General features: G+C 43.8%; 1 protein-coding gene across 1 annotated transcript in view; it reads left to right on the top strand.

Annotated features, from left to right (window-relative positions):
- ME1 (malic enzyme 1) overlaps positions 1–16,255 on the top strand; it is a 1,722,623-nt gene that overhangs the window by 973,449 nt on the left and 732,919 nt on the right. Inside the window, exon 5 of the mRNA XM_069606328.1 lies at positions 5,858–6,019. Within this exon, the coding sequence (XP_069462429.1) occupies positions 5,858–6,019 (162 nt within the window). The remainder of the gene's footprint in view (positions 1–5,857; positions 6,020–16,255) is intronic.

Raw genomic sequence — 16,255 nt, 5'->3', positions numbered from 1 at the left:
AAAACAGTAAATGCAGTGCTTAAAATGGACAAAATGTATTGTGGTCTTCTTCTCTTTGTGCAGGCAGGAGTTTGGATGAGTGGTCAGGGTGATGTGGGTGTAGTTGTGGAACAGAGCTCCAGACCAGGTTGATCTGTGCCCAGTCAAGTGCAGCTGGGGGGTGCCTTCATTTATTTATTTATTTGGATTTGTAGAGCGCACTGCAGCCCAAAGGCATCGAGGCGCATCATGGACTAAGTCATGGTGATTTGCATGAAAGAAAAGAGCATTTTGGGAAGATAAGCAAAACCAAAGAATGTTATATTTGAACAACGTATGTGATAGTGATTCAAGCATTATACCTTCCCCAGCAAGTAATGCAAACGGGGCTCTCTGTTTCTTCAATTTGTCACAACACTCACCCTAACCGTAAAATGTCTGTAAACCACAAGCAAAGGCTCATTGCCTATCATCTGCCATTTCAGTAACAAAATCGCCTAGGTTACCAGCTTGTTGGATTTAGCTGTTTAATAATAAAAGATCCTGGCCATTTCTCTGCAAGTCAACTTTGTTGCAGACTCTTATTTGTCCAGTCTGAACTATTACATTTTTCTTTATGTTGGACTTCCTGACGTTCCACTGCCTCCACTCAATCTGGCACTTTATTATTCACGGCTCACTTTATTCCGCAAACGTTTCTCTCTTCTTGGATCTTGGAACCCAAACCTCTAAGGCACGAGGGTGTCACTTATCAAATAGTAGTAGGCAGAGAGAGGAGGTTGGTGGGCCAGTGCAGGTGCTTTAGTATGTGACCTCCATTCCCTCACTTCTTCCCACAATCCCTATGGTAATATGACACTAGAATGTCCAAGATTGCAGGTCGAGGAGTGAATACATAGAAAAGGTTGGGGTTGCTCCCCACTGCGTCTGGTCCTGTTCACATGTATTTCCTCTGTTGGGAAAATTTAAACCAGCAGAGTAGAGAGAGAGTTGCATTGGTTCTTGTTTCAACTGTTTCAGACTAGAACAAAAAGGAGTCTTTTTGTGCACATTGGTGATGCAGACAACCTGTATGTGCATCACAAGGGGAATAGTGGCCTGGGAAAGCTTGGCTCAAAGCTTTGTGGATACTCCAGGTGCAACACATCATGCAGCTATTCTCTGTTCCCCACAAAAATCTGTTGCCTGGATGAAAAGGCGAAACAGGGAGGAGGGTGACAAATAAATCATACCCTCATCCAAAGCCAAGTGGCCTGGCTTTGCCTTTGTCGCTTCATGTACCCTTTTCGTAGGAATCCTCATGTCCGAAATGAGGAAGGTTCTTGTTTCCTGTTACCAGTAATGTAACAGCCCTCCCCAGCGCCTACCGAGAAGAGGGCTAAGTAAGTCTAGGGTGAAAACAAGGATGAACCTATCCAAGAGCTCGTAATAAGCAAGTTAGACTACTGCAACAGCACCTAGCAAGGTCTCCTGGCATATCTGGTTAAACTACAAACAAACGTAGTTAGTTCAGAACAGGGCAGCCACGCCCACTATTGGGCTTCAGAAAACATAGTGCATCTCGTCAGCCCTGTAATCACGCGGCTGTTTACCTCTACAACAGATCATGCCAACATACGAACGTTCTTTGCATCACTCACACATGCTACTGGGAGCAGGAACACGACTACTTATCCAACTTGCTTACCCATTATCAACCACCAAGAACCCTAAGATCTTCTGGGGGCAAAAAGACGTCAATGTATCCGGATGAAGACGTCAAAGAATGTATACCAAACTGCCATTGCTCTTGAGTAGACCCCTCTAGGATTTCCCAGAACATCGAACTTCACAAGCTTCACAAGAGGACTGAAAACTACCTGTGCAAACTAGTCGTTAGAACACATGCAACCATGACATCTAAAAGAAGTCCAAGATCACGGGTAGTTGCAGTGGTGAAATGAACATTACTATGAGCTGAGCACTAAAGACAATTGGTCATGAATGGGACTTATCATAAGTGCTATGAAAGTTAATAGTGATTCCTTGTCTTTTCCTTATCTGATATGTCTGACTCCTTTGTCTTTCTGTAAGCACCCCCCATATGCATATGCTAATCAGTCTGGTCCTGCCCGCAGACCTGCGCTCTTTTAGCCTTGACATTGTGCAGACCTGTGGAAACCAGCGGATAAGCAGGACTGCAAGGTAACCTGCATGGAGTCACAGTAGCCAGAGATGGCTGTGACTACAGGATCGGGGACCCTCCAGTCATGAAAGTCATGCGGCCATAAACATGTTACATCTCTCCCTAACCACCCAAGAGAAAAGAGAAAGCGAGATATGGGAACATGTTTTTGAAGCACAGATAGGGCAAGCAAAGCAGCTGCTGTGTGGTGCTATGTAGGAGAGCTGCGGCCCACGATCTGGTCCTGAGCCCTCCTCCTATCTGAGTCCTTGCTGCCCCAGATAAAGCCAAGTCTTTGAAGTCCAAAGCTCATTATGCATCCTGTAGCTTCCAAGAATCTACTGTTGCTCATTCCTGGATGCACCCCCCACAGGAGCGGTCACTCCCCCCACAGGAGCTGCCTCCGTCCCCCGCAGGAACTGCTATGCCCCATCTAAGACTTTCATCCCTGATTGAAACTGTCATACCCCATAGGAAATGCCATTGGTCATCTCCCCTACAAGCTGCTGTGCCCTCCTCTAAGTGACACTTCTTATTTTTGTGAGCCTGGACGATGTTCTTCATCATGTGCACGTTTTAGAAGCGCAACTTCTTGAAATGGTACTCTTTTCTGCTTTCAATTGTTGTTTGTTGTTTTGTGTCATGAGCCTGTGAGCTGCTCGCCACCTGAGCCTGTTGTGTGCTACTCCCAATCGAGCTACCCCTCTCCTAAGCATGTGGATTGACCCAACTTGAGGCAGTGTGACATCTTGTTTCTGAGCTCCTACACGGTCCCTTTCAAACCTGGGTCCTATCCCCCATGTGCTCTCCATATGAGCGAATCTACAATCTCTTTTCTGCGTCTGTGCCCTGTCCACCTTTGACGCTCGTGCTTCATGGTCTGGAGCCTGTGTGCTTTTCACTTTCCTGAGAGCCTGTGCTATCCCCTTCCATGAGTCTGGTCGTTGTCCCTTTATTCAGGCATATGAGTTCTTTCTTTCTTTATTTCGTAGTGAAAAACACCCCATAAAAGCTTGATCAATAAACACATACTAAAACCAATACAGTCATAAAAAGAAAGCCCAGTAAAACCTAAATTCAGAGTAGAAACCCTCTCCTTATGTTCACAGCTTCACAGCTTTACCTAAAATCCCAGTGCACAACAAACAACCGGATTATTACACATCTTTAAAAAGAAAAGAGCCGGTTGGTAGCCCATAAAATGGATTCCCCTTAGAATCGGAAGGATAGATATCGGCTGTACGTCCTTGTACATTGGGCAAAAGAGCATAACATGTGGCTCTTCTTCCACTACCCTTGGACCACACTTTGCTCCATTTTCTGGTTTTGCTCTTTAGTGGCAAAATATTTGATCTGAATGTTCCTATCAGAGAGCGCACATACCTCTGCATAACCCAGGATAGGTAAGGCTCTCAATCCCCAGTCCACTTGGGAGTTGCGTGCATTCTTACCCTTGTCTTCTCAAACTCAGAATCTTCTCTCTGTCTATTACAGTAGAGGTGCTTGAGTTTGTTTTTCGAGATAGTGTTCAACTGACAAGAATTCTAGTACCAGGCAGCAAACCCCAGGCATGTTAGCTGTTTTTTCACGAAAGTGAAGTAATCGATCTTTTATGATACTTTACTTTTGTGTAGATCTTACAAAACGGTTCATATTAAAATGGCCTGGGGGATTAGTCCAAATTGAGACCATTAACAAGAGGGGTTCGTATCAGTCTCAAGTAATTCATACTTTTTGGAGGAACTCATTTTTCACAGCGCTCCAGCAGGGACACCTGGGTGTAACCCCCAAATGCCGGCATCATATGCCACGGATTCCACCATTTTGTTTCTGTACAGCCAGGCCATGTGTTGTATCGAAAAGGGCTTAACATTTCTGGCACAACGAAAGATAGAAGCATTTGCTTGCTTCATGCGAACAAGCACTTTTTCGACCTGGTTTGTCCATAATAGGGAACCTGAGAAGACAATCCTCAAATAGTCATATCTCGATACCCATTCTAACTTTTGGTTTTCACACCAAATAACCATAGTCAGCGGTTCCCTTCTCCCCACCATCATCACTTTGGACTTTACATTATTAATTCCTAAACCTCTCCTGTCCATGAATTTGGTGATTTCATTGACAGGAGTCTGCAGGGTGCCATGTGATTTTAACGAATCCACAAATAACGAAAACCTTTATAATGAATGAAAAATAATGGAAAAATACTGAACTTTTTTGGTTTTTGCAATTTGGGTGGACCTCGCAAGCTCCCTTTTCCCCAGCTGTATTATCCCACTCCAAACCCCTCCTCATAACTTTTAATCCCTTACCCCCACACCCATATATACTTTTTTGACAAAAAATTCTATATTTTTTTGTTATTTAGGGCTCGTTATAAAAGTGATCCGTTATTGTAAATTAGTTGAAATCACTGGATACTGTCTGCAGGGTCTTTGGCGTATGAGCTAACAGGACTGCATCATCTGCAAAGAGGAGAAGTGGGTATGAACGTCCTGCTACCCTTGGGATGTCAGTAATGACACCAAGTTCAGCTTTCAGGTCAGTGATGTATAGGTTGAACAGGAGTGGGGGCAGCAGACAGCCCTGCTTTATTCCTCTCCAAGATGGAAAGTGAGCCGATTACATGCCATTTGGTCCATATCTTATCTTAATTGTGAGATCCGAATGGCAGCTTACCAAGACATGCTCGTCAGTACTGACCATAATTGAGCCCTATCCACACATTGCAACGCTGATGATAACTCCATAAATGCTAAGTGTGAAGGCAAGCCATGGCCCTCTGCTACCTTACTGGTTAAAAGAAGATTCAGAGATTGCCCAATAATACCTAACCCTCCCTAAAACTGTGTTGTGTCTCAGCTAAGGGATATAATTCATATCCCAGTCACGTGCTTGAGTATGGATTAACCTTCGAAATAACGTAGTTGATGCATCCAACAGAGAAAGTCCAAAACATCAGGCGAGCCACAGGTTGCAAATCCCTGATCTAGAATCATCCAATGGTGTGTCATTCCAGGTTTGTTTAATGGCCAGTGGTTACTTCTAGAATTAAACTGAAACTGTTACCACTGACACACAAGCCATTTTATGGGAAAGCATGTCAGATCACCTGAGCAACTGGATCACCGATAATAATGCTTCAAGCTAACACTATGTCACAGCAGAGAAAAGACACATCCAGTATCATTAGAGGAGCATCTACAACTCTTAATGAACTTCAGAAACTGACCTATCATAAAGGGCTGAGTTGAGAGCACCAAAGGACATTCCTAAATAACATCTACGGTTGGCATTGATGTTGAATGAAGAACAATGAGCTGTAGTGGTCTTCCAGGACAGGCAGCAGATCAAGGTGGCCAAAGGACAGGAGCAATGGGGGTAAACCGCCTGTAGTACCAGCGGCTTACCAGCAACCTATGCTTACCATTTACACTGCCCGGCAGAGGAACGGTAAGTTCCCATTGCCATGGAGTCCCATAGCCCCATAGGACTCCATGGAATGGGAACCACTGATGCACTGAGGCACTGTTGTTACTGGCACCTTATTTCCAGACCGGCATACTCCTAATGACCCCCAATGTCTTTCAAAAGCAAATGCTAACATTTGTGAGCAGCTTGTAAAGACTGTCAACCATATAGTTGTTTTTTATTGTGCCAACTTTGATTTTCCAAGTTTGTAGTTTACATGTTGGTCTTCTTTTTCCAAAGGCTGTGGTGGTGACTGATGGAGAACGCATTCTAGGTCTTGGAGACCTTGGCTGCTATGGAATGGGCATCCCAGTTGGTAAATTAGCACTTTACACTGCATGTGGAGGAGTCAACCCCCAAGAGTGTCTGCCTGTCATTCTAGATGTGGGGACTGACAATGAGGTAAATGCCATCTATTTGTAATCAATAAATTGCCAAGCATTTCATGTGATGCAGTTTACAGCAAACTGTATATTTGTAATCTTTTTTATTCACTTCACTCGTTTTTGTTCAACATTCTTTGTACACTGACCAAACACGTATTTGTAATATGTTCAAATCTTTACAGTTTGTTGATAAAGTTAACATAAAAAATTCAAGATAATATTAAATATAGGTTATATCACACAGAGTCTTTACAAAAGAATAACACGTAAGTTGTATTTAACTGTGAGAAACCATATTTTCGAAGATAAATTGGATGACAAAATAAGGAATGCCGTCAAGATCTGATTATCATATAACCAACTGCTTAGGAACTACCAGGGACCCTCTAAGCCAGTGGTCTTCAAACTTTTTTGGCCGGGGCCCCCCATAGCAAAATTTGGGCAGGTCCGGACCCCCCAGAAATGCCAAATGGACAGTATATATTGCGCGCCGTCACCTGCTCCCATCAAAGTCGCTGGGCTCCCACATCCCACTCCTACCCAGTCGCTGGTCTCTCCCCACCCCATCACACACCCTGGGCTCTCCCCACTCTGCTCCCATCACTATCCCATGGTTCCAGCCCATTGTGCTCCCACCATAGTCCCTGGGTTCCCCCATCCCGTTCCCAACACAGTCTGAGGGCCAGTGGTGGCTGGTGATTCTTTTTTAAGTGGAGGGGCATTAAGGGAGGACTCGGGGGGGGTTTCCCCCTTGTGAATTTTTTTTAAATAATAGGTTAAAATGTTGCATTGCAGAGCATACTTTTAACAAAAAATGGGTAAATAGCCAAACAGTTTGCAATTGGTGCTGAGAGTCCAGGGGGCAGGCATTGATATTTATATTGATATTTTATTTCTATCGCGCTCGTACACAAGTGTTTCAGAGCGCGACAAGGCAAGGGAGGGGAACAGAGGAGAATAAAACAGCGATCTTACTAGGCCCAGTGACATTGAGAACGTGCAAGTGTGAGGGGAAAAGTGCATGGAAGGGGGGAGAAGTGGAAAGTGCGAAGCAGAGGAGAAACAGATAAATAACAATAAATAATAAAGGCAACGAACAGTGGTAGTGCAGCCAGCAATTTGCAAGTGCTACGTTTAAGGCAGCAGACAGGGTAGGTCTGATAAGTGCAGGAAGAAAGATGGTTCTCCTCAGGTTTTAGAGTGGCAGGGCGCTGTTCCAGAGGGAGGCCCCAGCCGAAGACAGAGATCTACCCCCAGCTCGTTTCTTTGATAAACGACTGACCCTGAGGGAGTTGGAGGTAGAAGAGTGAAGAGCTCGAGAGGGGAGGTATTTGCGGAGGAATAGCTGAAGGTATTTTGGACCCAGGCCCCAGAAAGCCTTGTGGACAATGCAGAGGGTTTTGAATGATAGATGTCCAGTAAAAATATACCATCCCTGTCCCCTGGGCCCCACTGGTCCTAACACAATCAACATGATTATGTGTGTATGCAAGGCGCTGCACATTCATACAGCAATCACTCTATCATTCACATGAGCATCCATCACCATACACTCACTCATAACATAAGCATACACGCATCCATACACATGTTTAAATAAAAACAATGAACATAAATGTACCTTCTGCATTGGCCTGCGTGTGGGTGCTGAAACGCCCTGCTCCAGGCTGCTCTGTCTGTATGTGCGAAGAGGCGCAGGAGCACCCCCTCGGACATACAGACATGCATTGCCCCAGCCAGCATTTTCAATGAGCTATGCAATGCTGGCGAAGCAAAACGCCCCAGCACTTGCATGGCTCAGTGAGCATGTGCGGCTGGGGAACTAAACTGAACTGTCAAAGGGAAAAAGTGTTTCCCTTTGACAGTTCAGCCAGCCCAGGAGAACTCCATTATCTGGATAAAGCAGCTGAGGGAGTGCTCACTGTTTCACTGGGCTGGCTCCTTAGCTCCTCCATAATGGGTGAGGGGCCACTGGGTGGGCGCCCCTTGCCATTATGGACGAGCCGCCAGCCTCAGACAGGCCTATAGGGCAATGCCTGTACCAAAAATGTAAAATGCTAGTGTGGGCCAATCAAAATGTGCCACCATTTTGGCCAATGTGGACCATTTTGATGAGTTACTTAACTATGCAGTTAGTAATGTTGACCATTGTTGCTGAATATATCACAATTTACTTACATTTTAACACAAAGCACCCCCTTGGGTACTATTGAAACAGTGGGATTCATAACTACTCTGGCGGTCGCTGTGCCGGTAAAACCAGCACAGCTGCCGCTGGAGTTGCATCCGGGTCTGGCACCCGCGAATGGGCAATTACCAGATCATGCCGAGTTAGGCGGACATGATAATTGCCCTTTCGCGGGTGCCGTTACCGGTAGATCCCCATTCCCATTTGAGCCCCATAGGGCTCAATGGGAATGGGGAGCTTGGATGCACCGGCACCGCTAATAACGTTGCCGGTGCATTCGACGAACTGTGCTCGCGGGTGCCGCACGGCCTGCCAGGTCAGACCTGGTGGGCTGTCAGGGACCCGCAAGCACAACTCTTACTATGGCGGTACGGTAGCTACGGTGCCAGTAGCTTACCGGCACCGTTGTTACCATACCGCCAAAGTTGTAATGAGGCCCAGTCTGTGACTAAAGGAATGAATATCCATTTACAACTGTGGGCCACTTTTTCATTGTTGCCTGAGACAGTTTCATGCTTCAGCCCGACCATGTGAGCTACCATTGCCCATTTCTTCCAATCTAAAAAAAAAAAAAAACATTTTTTTTTTTTATAATTCATCCTGAGCTCTCAGGCCCCCCAGCATTGTATTGTGTTTGGGTTTATATAGCGCAGATCTAGCTAGAAAACATCAGAGCACTAGTCAAATAATTTGGGATCGGTGAAGGGGAGGAGATTGGATATCCCATACTAGTAGGGTGATACATACATATGAGTACTGTGACCTCAGTAACCCCTAAGAAATACATTACTACAGCGGATTCACTAAATGTACTAAACTACTTGTAATGGGCAATTACTTTTTTCCTACTGTAGATACTTCTAAAGGAAAACTAACAGCACTAGTCCGCTCTTTCCAGGATTTAGCACTAAACTGAAATGGCACTGACTATTATTATTCTGAAGCATGGGCTCTGAATTCCTTCCTAAAAATGCCATCCTGTGCACAGTGATGAACTGTGCTACAGTTTTAAGTTCCTATACGTGTGTGTGCACACTTTAACCAGAGCATTGATAGTGTAGAGAAAAACACACCAGACTTTGAAAAGGCAACAGTCATGGGAGTTGTAGTCCGGCTCCCCACCAGTGCTCTACTTTTGTTTTGTTTGTGATTTTTGAAGCACTTGCCATGGATGAGCTTTTTAAATTTGTCTAACATAAACAAACAGCTTCATTTCTCAAAAGGAGTAGGTTTATCATAAGTGAGATGTTGCTCCTTGGATTACAGTGAATATATGCTATATGTGGATGCCAAGACTATTGTTTTGTGCAGGGTACTGTATGTACCGCCACTACAGTTAGTATTTCCTGTATACCAACTATACGGTATTTAAATATACAATATGCACTGTACCTTATTCCTATACTGGCTGTATATAGATTAGATATACAAAGAGTACATAATCCAATATCTCTAAACCCAGACTGCATCCCACGACTGGAACTCAGATATCTCCCTCCTGTCATAATCAGTTGGTGTGATGTGCTGTCAGGGGGGACTAGTGAGGCTAAAAGTGATGTATTCCTCTATTATATGCAATTTTAATGACCCATGACTATAACTCAAAACATGCATTTAAAGGAGACATTGAAATCCAGAAAAGTGCTATGATTTCCATAAGGACATATTGGGGCTGATTCATGGAATTATTTGCGCTGACAAACAGAGATTTGTGCGCCATTCTGCCCGCAAATCCCTGTTTAACAAATGGGGATTTGCAGCCAGAATGGCGCACAAATCCCCGTTTTTCTGCGCAAAAATTCCATGAATCAGCCTGTGAGTCTCTGGTTTCAAAGATAGAAATCCCAACACTACTTTAAAGGAGCGTTTTGCCACAAGGGATCAGTTTAAAATAATCCATCAATGGCCCTTAATGTTTGCAATGTTCCCTATGCATTCTGCTAGTTATAGTTTAATCAGCACCTGACAGTAATAACATTCAGTTAAGCACCTGGATGCTGATTAGATGCTCCGTTCTGCTCCTCTATGCTTTTGATCATGCTCTGAGGTCACCGGGGGAATGCAGTGTGTAATAAGAGGTGAGCTATAGCAGATTGGTACTGGTTTGTCGCGCTCGCCCTAATAAGTAAATGTAAGTTAGTCTGATGGTCATTTGGTAAAGTTCTTGCTTTAATGGAGTACACTATGTAAGGAAAATTCAGCCAACACGTGTTTCGACACAGGGTCTTTTTCAAGGCATTTGTAGCAAATTCTACTTTCCCATTGTACTTTGGCTAATGATTGACTGAAGCTCGATATTGGATTTGACTGGTGTACTAGATTCTCCTTTAGTAGCTCTAAAAACTTAAATGTTCATTAAATGTTGCAATGGTCATATGCGCTATCTCTTCTTTATTTCCGATATATAATGATATGATATGATATCATATGGCATTTATAACTCGCCTATACACATGTTTTTCAAGGTGTGACGAGGCAAGGGAGGGGGAACAGAGGGAAAACAGACAACGATCCTACTAGGCCAGGTGTCATTCAGATCGCGCAAGTGCATGGGAAGGGGGAAGGGGGAGAGTGTGGAGGAAAGGGGGAGGGGACAGTGCAGTAGATGGGATAAAAGAAAAAATAACAATAAGTTAAAGTACGGCCAACAGGTGGCAAGTGCAAGGGTAAGTGCAAACAACAGGTGTCAAGTGCTGGTAGTGGGACTGTAGGGATACAGAAAACAGTCCCCAAGTGCAGGGGTTGCCAGGAAGGCAGAGTAGGTGAGGGTTTGGCGAGGGAGGGGACCTGGGCCAGAGATCAGAGGGTGGCCAGGTAACCAGTGCAGTTTTGGTTTCATCCAGGAAGTCAGCAGGGGAGAGGAGGAGAAAAGGCAGAAGCAGAGTGAAAGGTTTTGAGGTGCTTCCGAAACCGGAGATGATTCTCCTTAAGTTTCAGGGAGGCAGGGAGGCTGTACAAGAGGGAGGCCCCAGCCAAAAAAAGAGATCTACCACCAACTCGTTGCTTGGAGAAGCGACTGGCCATGAGGGAGTTCGAGGCAGATGAGCGAAGAGCTCGAGAAGGAAGATATTTAGGAAGAGAGAGTTGAATGTATTGAGGCCCCAGAAGGCCTTGTGGACAATGCAGAGGGTTTTGAACTTAATCCTCGCAGCCACTGGGAGCCAGTACAGAGATTTCAGTCCTGGGGAGATACTATCCCTGGGCTTGAGGCCAAGGACAAGTCTTTCAGTCCTGTTCTGGATGAGTTGCAGAGGTCGGAGAGTAGAAGCAGGCAGATTTAGAAAGAATACTCCTTATAGGGCCTCCGTAATTACGCTCGACGCACGCAATTAAATTTACTGCGACTTGACATTTTGCACAATTTCAGCCACGTGTAAAAATCAGCAGCTCCTTGCTTTCCTTTGCTAAAATTCGTTTTAACCTGCTAGTTACTCATAGAGCATTGCTAAAGTGAGCCTGAACTAATATAAACTAGATATCACCCACCCTGAACCCCCTATAGGGAATTAAAAGCCTTTTTAGCATATTTTTCACTTAATTGCAACCACATCAAAGTGTCTTGCCTGTGTTGAAACTCATACCTGTTTTCCTCTAAGCTTGCTAGGGGGGAACTGAATTATATTTGATTGCATTCCTGAGAACTGTGTGTCTTCTTTCCATCTCCTTATATTGCATAAAGGGGGGGAGTGAATTGTCAAGGAAAAGTGATTACATTGTCTTTTGTTGAAGCCATATCAAGTTATTTTCTGTCCTGCATTTCATTCATCATTGCGTTTCCTTGAACCATATAAAGCATTCTTTCCCACCTCATTCTTCTGTTCCTATTCATAAGTAACCGAGAACTGTGCTACTGTAGGATTACCTCTTGCTGATTACTGCTCATATTCACAAGTGTACTATCCATTATCAATGTATTTATAGAAGTGTGATATATATAGATATTGTTTAATTTTTCAAATAAACCTTTTAAATTTGCAAAACAAGCCTACTTCTTGGCTCAGTGGGGTCAAGGGGGATTCTAAGTGAGGGGTGTTATACAAGGGTTCATCATCCAGATTATAACTTGCCATAAAAATACATAAATAAGGGCTTCCCTTAGGCATCCCAGACAAGGCACTGACTTAGTGGGATTGCTTGATTGGAGTCACTTACAGAATCTTTTGATGTATTCCATATGTTTCTTATTAACACATTGAAGTGAAGGATGTGCAGACACTCGGGTAATTTTTCTATGAGTATTTATTCTCATAGGAGACCCTGCTGTCCAAGATGGATCTGCTTGTCGGAACAGGTTGTGTACTTATTTGCTTTAGAACCTTTGTAGGATCTAGGTTACCCAGGTAACCCAATAACATGTTCCTCATACATTGGCACCTGAGTGGCAACTAGATAAACAAATACAAGTTTGAATATAGCAACTTACCTTACCATGTTTATACATGTTGTTACGTGTCCCTTAACATGTTTGTTTGCTACAGTTGTCTTTTATATTCTCTGAAAGTGCATTTCTTATAACAGATGTTCATATCCTTAAAAGGTAAACACTAAGATAACCTATGATACATTAATGCATATAATAATACAGAATTTAGTACAATGTGCATGTGATACCTATAAAATAAGAATATATAACACGTGTTGTAAGGGACAGTTTCCTTTGTCCATACATAGTGTAGAGCCAAACGTGTGCATTTTTGTAATATATGTAAGATTTCATATTTCTTAAATTCTTATTCTGCTCAAAATCGTTTGCCTTTGGCAAAGGGTAACTGACACCTGATTTTCAAGGCTACTTCCATTTCAAATATCAGGGTGATTGCTAAACACAAAACTGAATAAACTGAACAAACAATTGTTAAATAAAAAGTGAATAGTTTGCGAGAGTTCAAATATGTTAGTTATGAAGTGAGCATAATTTAGTGGAAAATTTCACCTGTCTCACCTTATTTTACATATGTTTACATTTCCGAGATTATTTCAAAATAAGGCTACCATCCCATAACTACTTTCTGTTTATATACCGGTACTCTAGAGAGAATGCATTTCATAGTGTGAAATTAACTATGCACAATGTAATATTAATACAGCTTTCTCAAGATTATGCAACATTGTCAGTAATCTACTCATTATTATTTACATGTTCATAAGCATAATTACTGGCTGTTTATAAACTTACAAATAGTAATAATAGTTGACATTACAAATACTGTAGGTGTAGAATGGTATGTTCATTACTAGGGTCCCACCTTAAATGTTCCAATATGACGTCCACTTCTCCATCCCGTTTCTTGCGCTCCTTCTCTTCAGAAGATCATGTTTACATCACATCCGACGTGCACATAAACATAGTGAAAGGACTACTATAATTAATAGTGTGCCGTCACATAAAAACTGGTGTCATGGCCGAAATGTTCAGTGCTGCACACACACATAGGAAACACCAATCATAACTAGCTTGTGTCAACTCTCTTTGACTGTTTGCCTCCTTTTTATTTGGTAATTTTTGTCATTGTTTCTTACATTTTTTTCTGGCACTGAAATTGAAATACATTGAAATACCCTTGAAATAATACAAATCCTTAGCAGCAGGCAGCTGTGTGCTATTGGACAGAGTATGACGGTGTATTCATGTTGCAGTCTCTTAAAGGAAACAACTACTGACTAAAGGACAAAGGTCCTCACATGAGTCGCATCTCAAGGTGATGTTGGAGGCAATATAGTGGGGCGATGGTAGTGCGTAAAAAAAGGAATGTTTAAATGTTGCTCTCAAGCACAGTGCACCCTTGCGATGAAGTAGGAATACTTCCAGATCTAGTCTGTGGCTATCTCAGTGAAAGTGCAAGTAGGACACTTGAAACATTTTAACACTTGTTAAAGAAAGAAGTATTTTAATCAGCCCCCTTTTTAAATCCCTTTGTTTAAACAACCTTCTTGATATCCCCTGTCTTTAATCCAAGTTTAAACCCTTATTAATGCCGTGTTTGATTCCCCCCACACCCCACCCCCGATCGTTACCGGCCAACTCCATTAACTCCAATGTTTAACAGAGGTTTAATAAACCCTTGTTAAAGCAGTCCCGTAATCGGCCGTTTACCCCCATATAAATGCCTTGTTTAAATCCACCCTTTTTGACGCAAACCCTCTTGCCTCTAGATTTTAGTAACCCTTGTTAAAATAGACCTTTAATCAACCCTTATTTAAATGTTCCCCTCGTTTAGCAGGCATCCCCTTGTATTTCCCAGTCTTTAATTCAAGTGAAATCCCTTGTTGAAGAAGTCCTCTAAATCCACCTTGCTTAATGGGCAACACCATGGTGTATCCCTAGTCTTGAATCCAAGTGTAAACCTTGTTAAAATAGTCATTTAATCCGTTAAATCCCTTAATAGCTCCTTCTTTTAATCTCCCTTGTTTAATGGACAACACCCGTGTTTACACCCAACATTGAATCCAGACTTAACCCTTGTTATAGCAGTAGATTATTCTGATGTTTGACCTCTTTAAATCTCCACCTCCTTGATTAATTTAACCTAATGGTTAGTTAATACTTGTTTAACCCCTTGTTTTTTTTTCAAATTGATCAAGTGCACTAATTTGGGAAGTGTTTCATTCTTTCTTTTTCAAAAATGTGCAAAATATCCATCAGTTACCAAGGCCAGCTGTTGAGGCACTCTTTATGGCCAGGTCTTCAGATGCACCTCCATGTGCAGGCTTTTGAGCAGCTTTGGCTCATGGCACATGTATCATCCCACGAGTGCTGCACACCAGTCTTTGTGCACATGTATCATCCCACGAGTGCTGCACAACAGTCTTCGGGTCTAAGCGATCCACCACCTTTCTCCACAGGTCCACTCTGCCAACGGGTAGATGTGAATTCCCGCTGCTTATCTCTGAGCAGGTAGTATGACACATATTTCATGAGACATGCCGCCTCCTCAACAGATAATGTTAGGCTCCTCTTGGGCATTCTTAGGTTCAGGCAACTCAACTTGGCAAAACAAAAGTAAGTGTCTCTCCTTAAAGGTTTCCCCATGTTCTTCCGAGGTTGCGGGTAAAATGAAAGTAGACAGAAGAAATAATCCCACAAATGTTTCAGCACAATCGCCCAAGAACAGCAGGAAAGGAGAGCTGGGAAACATCTTTAATAAAAAAACAAAAACAAAGATAAAGACACAAAAACCAGTACCAATGAATGAATAGTCCAAAACAACTCTCTCACCTCTGCACTTCGCAAACTATAGGGCCTCATTAGGAGTTTGGCGGTAGCTGTGCCTGTAAGAAAGGCACGGCTACCGCCAAACTCACATTCGACACCGGCACCCGCAAATGGGCAATTACCGGTCCATTCCGATTTTGGCAGGCGAGTAATTGCCCATTCGCGGGTGCTGGTGTGGACGCACTCCCCATCCCCATTCGGCCCCATAGGGCCGAATGGGGATGGGAAGTGTGGATGCACCGGCACCGTTTATAACGGTGCCAGTGCATCCGCGAGTTTTGCACGCGGGTGCCTGACAGCCCACCAGACCAGACCTGGTGGGCTGTCAGGCACCCGCAAGCACAACTCAGAGTATGGCAGTGCGGTAGCAACGGTGCCGGTGCCTTACCGGCACCGTTGTTACCGTACCACCATACTCCTAATGAGGCCCAATGCCTCTTGCATCCACCTCTCTTCTTGATGCATGATACATATGTGCAGGTACACTTCCACATAGGTACATTATGGGCCTCATTACGAGGTGGGTGGTAAGGGATTACCGGCACCGGTAAGGGCAACGGTGCCGGTAAACCCTTACCACCCTACTACGAGTTCCCTTTGCGGGTCCTTCCTTAACACATGCGTTAAGGACGGGACCCGCGAAGGGACACCGGGGTCAATAACGGTACCGTTATTGCCGCCTTCCCATTGAGCCCTATGGGGGCTCAAGTGGGAATGGGGAGTGGCCCTGGTGAATGGGGAATTACCGGTCCCTCCAACCTCGGATCGGACCGGTAATTGCTCCATTCACCAGGCCGGAGTTGGAAAGAGTTTGGAGGCAGCCATGCTGCAAATAGCAGCATGGCTACCTC

The sequence above is a fragment of the Ambystoma mexicanum genome, chromosome 4p (assembly GCF_040938575.1).
Source record: "Ambystoma mexicanum isolate Mex_15411 chromosome 4p, UKY_AmexF1_1, whole genome shotgun sequence".
In the NCBI taxonomy this organism is placed as follows: Eukaryota; Metazoa; Chordata; class Amphibia; order Caudata; family Ambystomatidae; genus Ambystoma; species Ambystoma mexicanum.
This window is presented reverse-complemented; position numbering and strand designations above follow the sequence as displayed.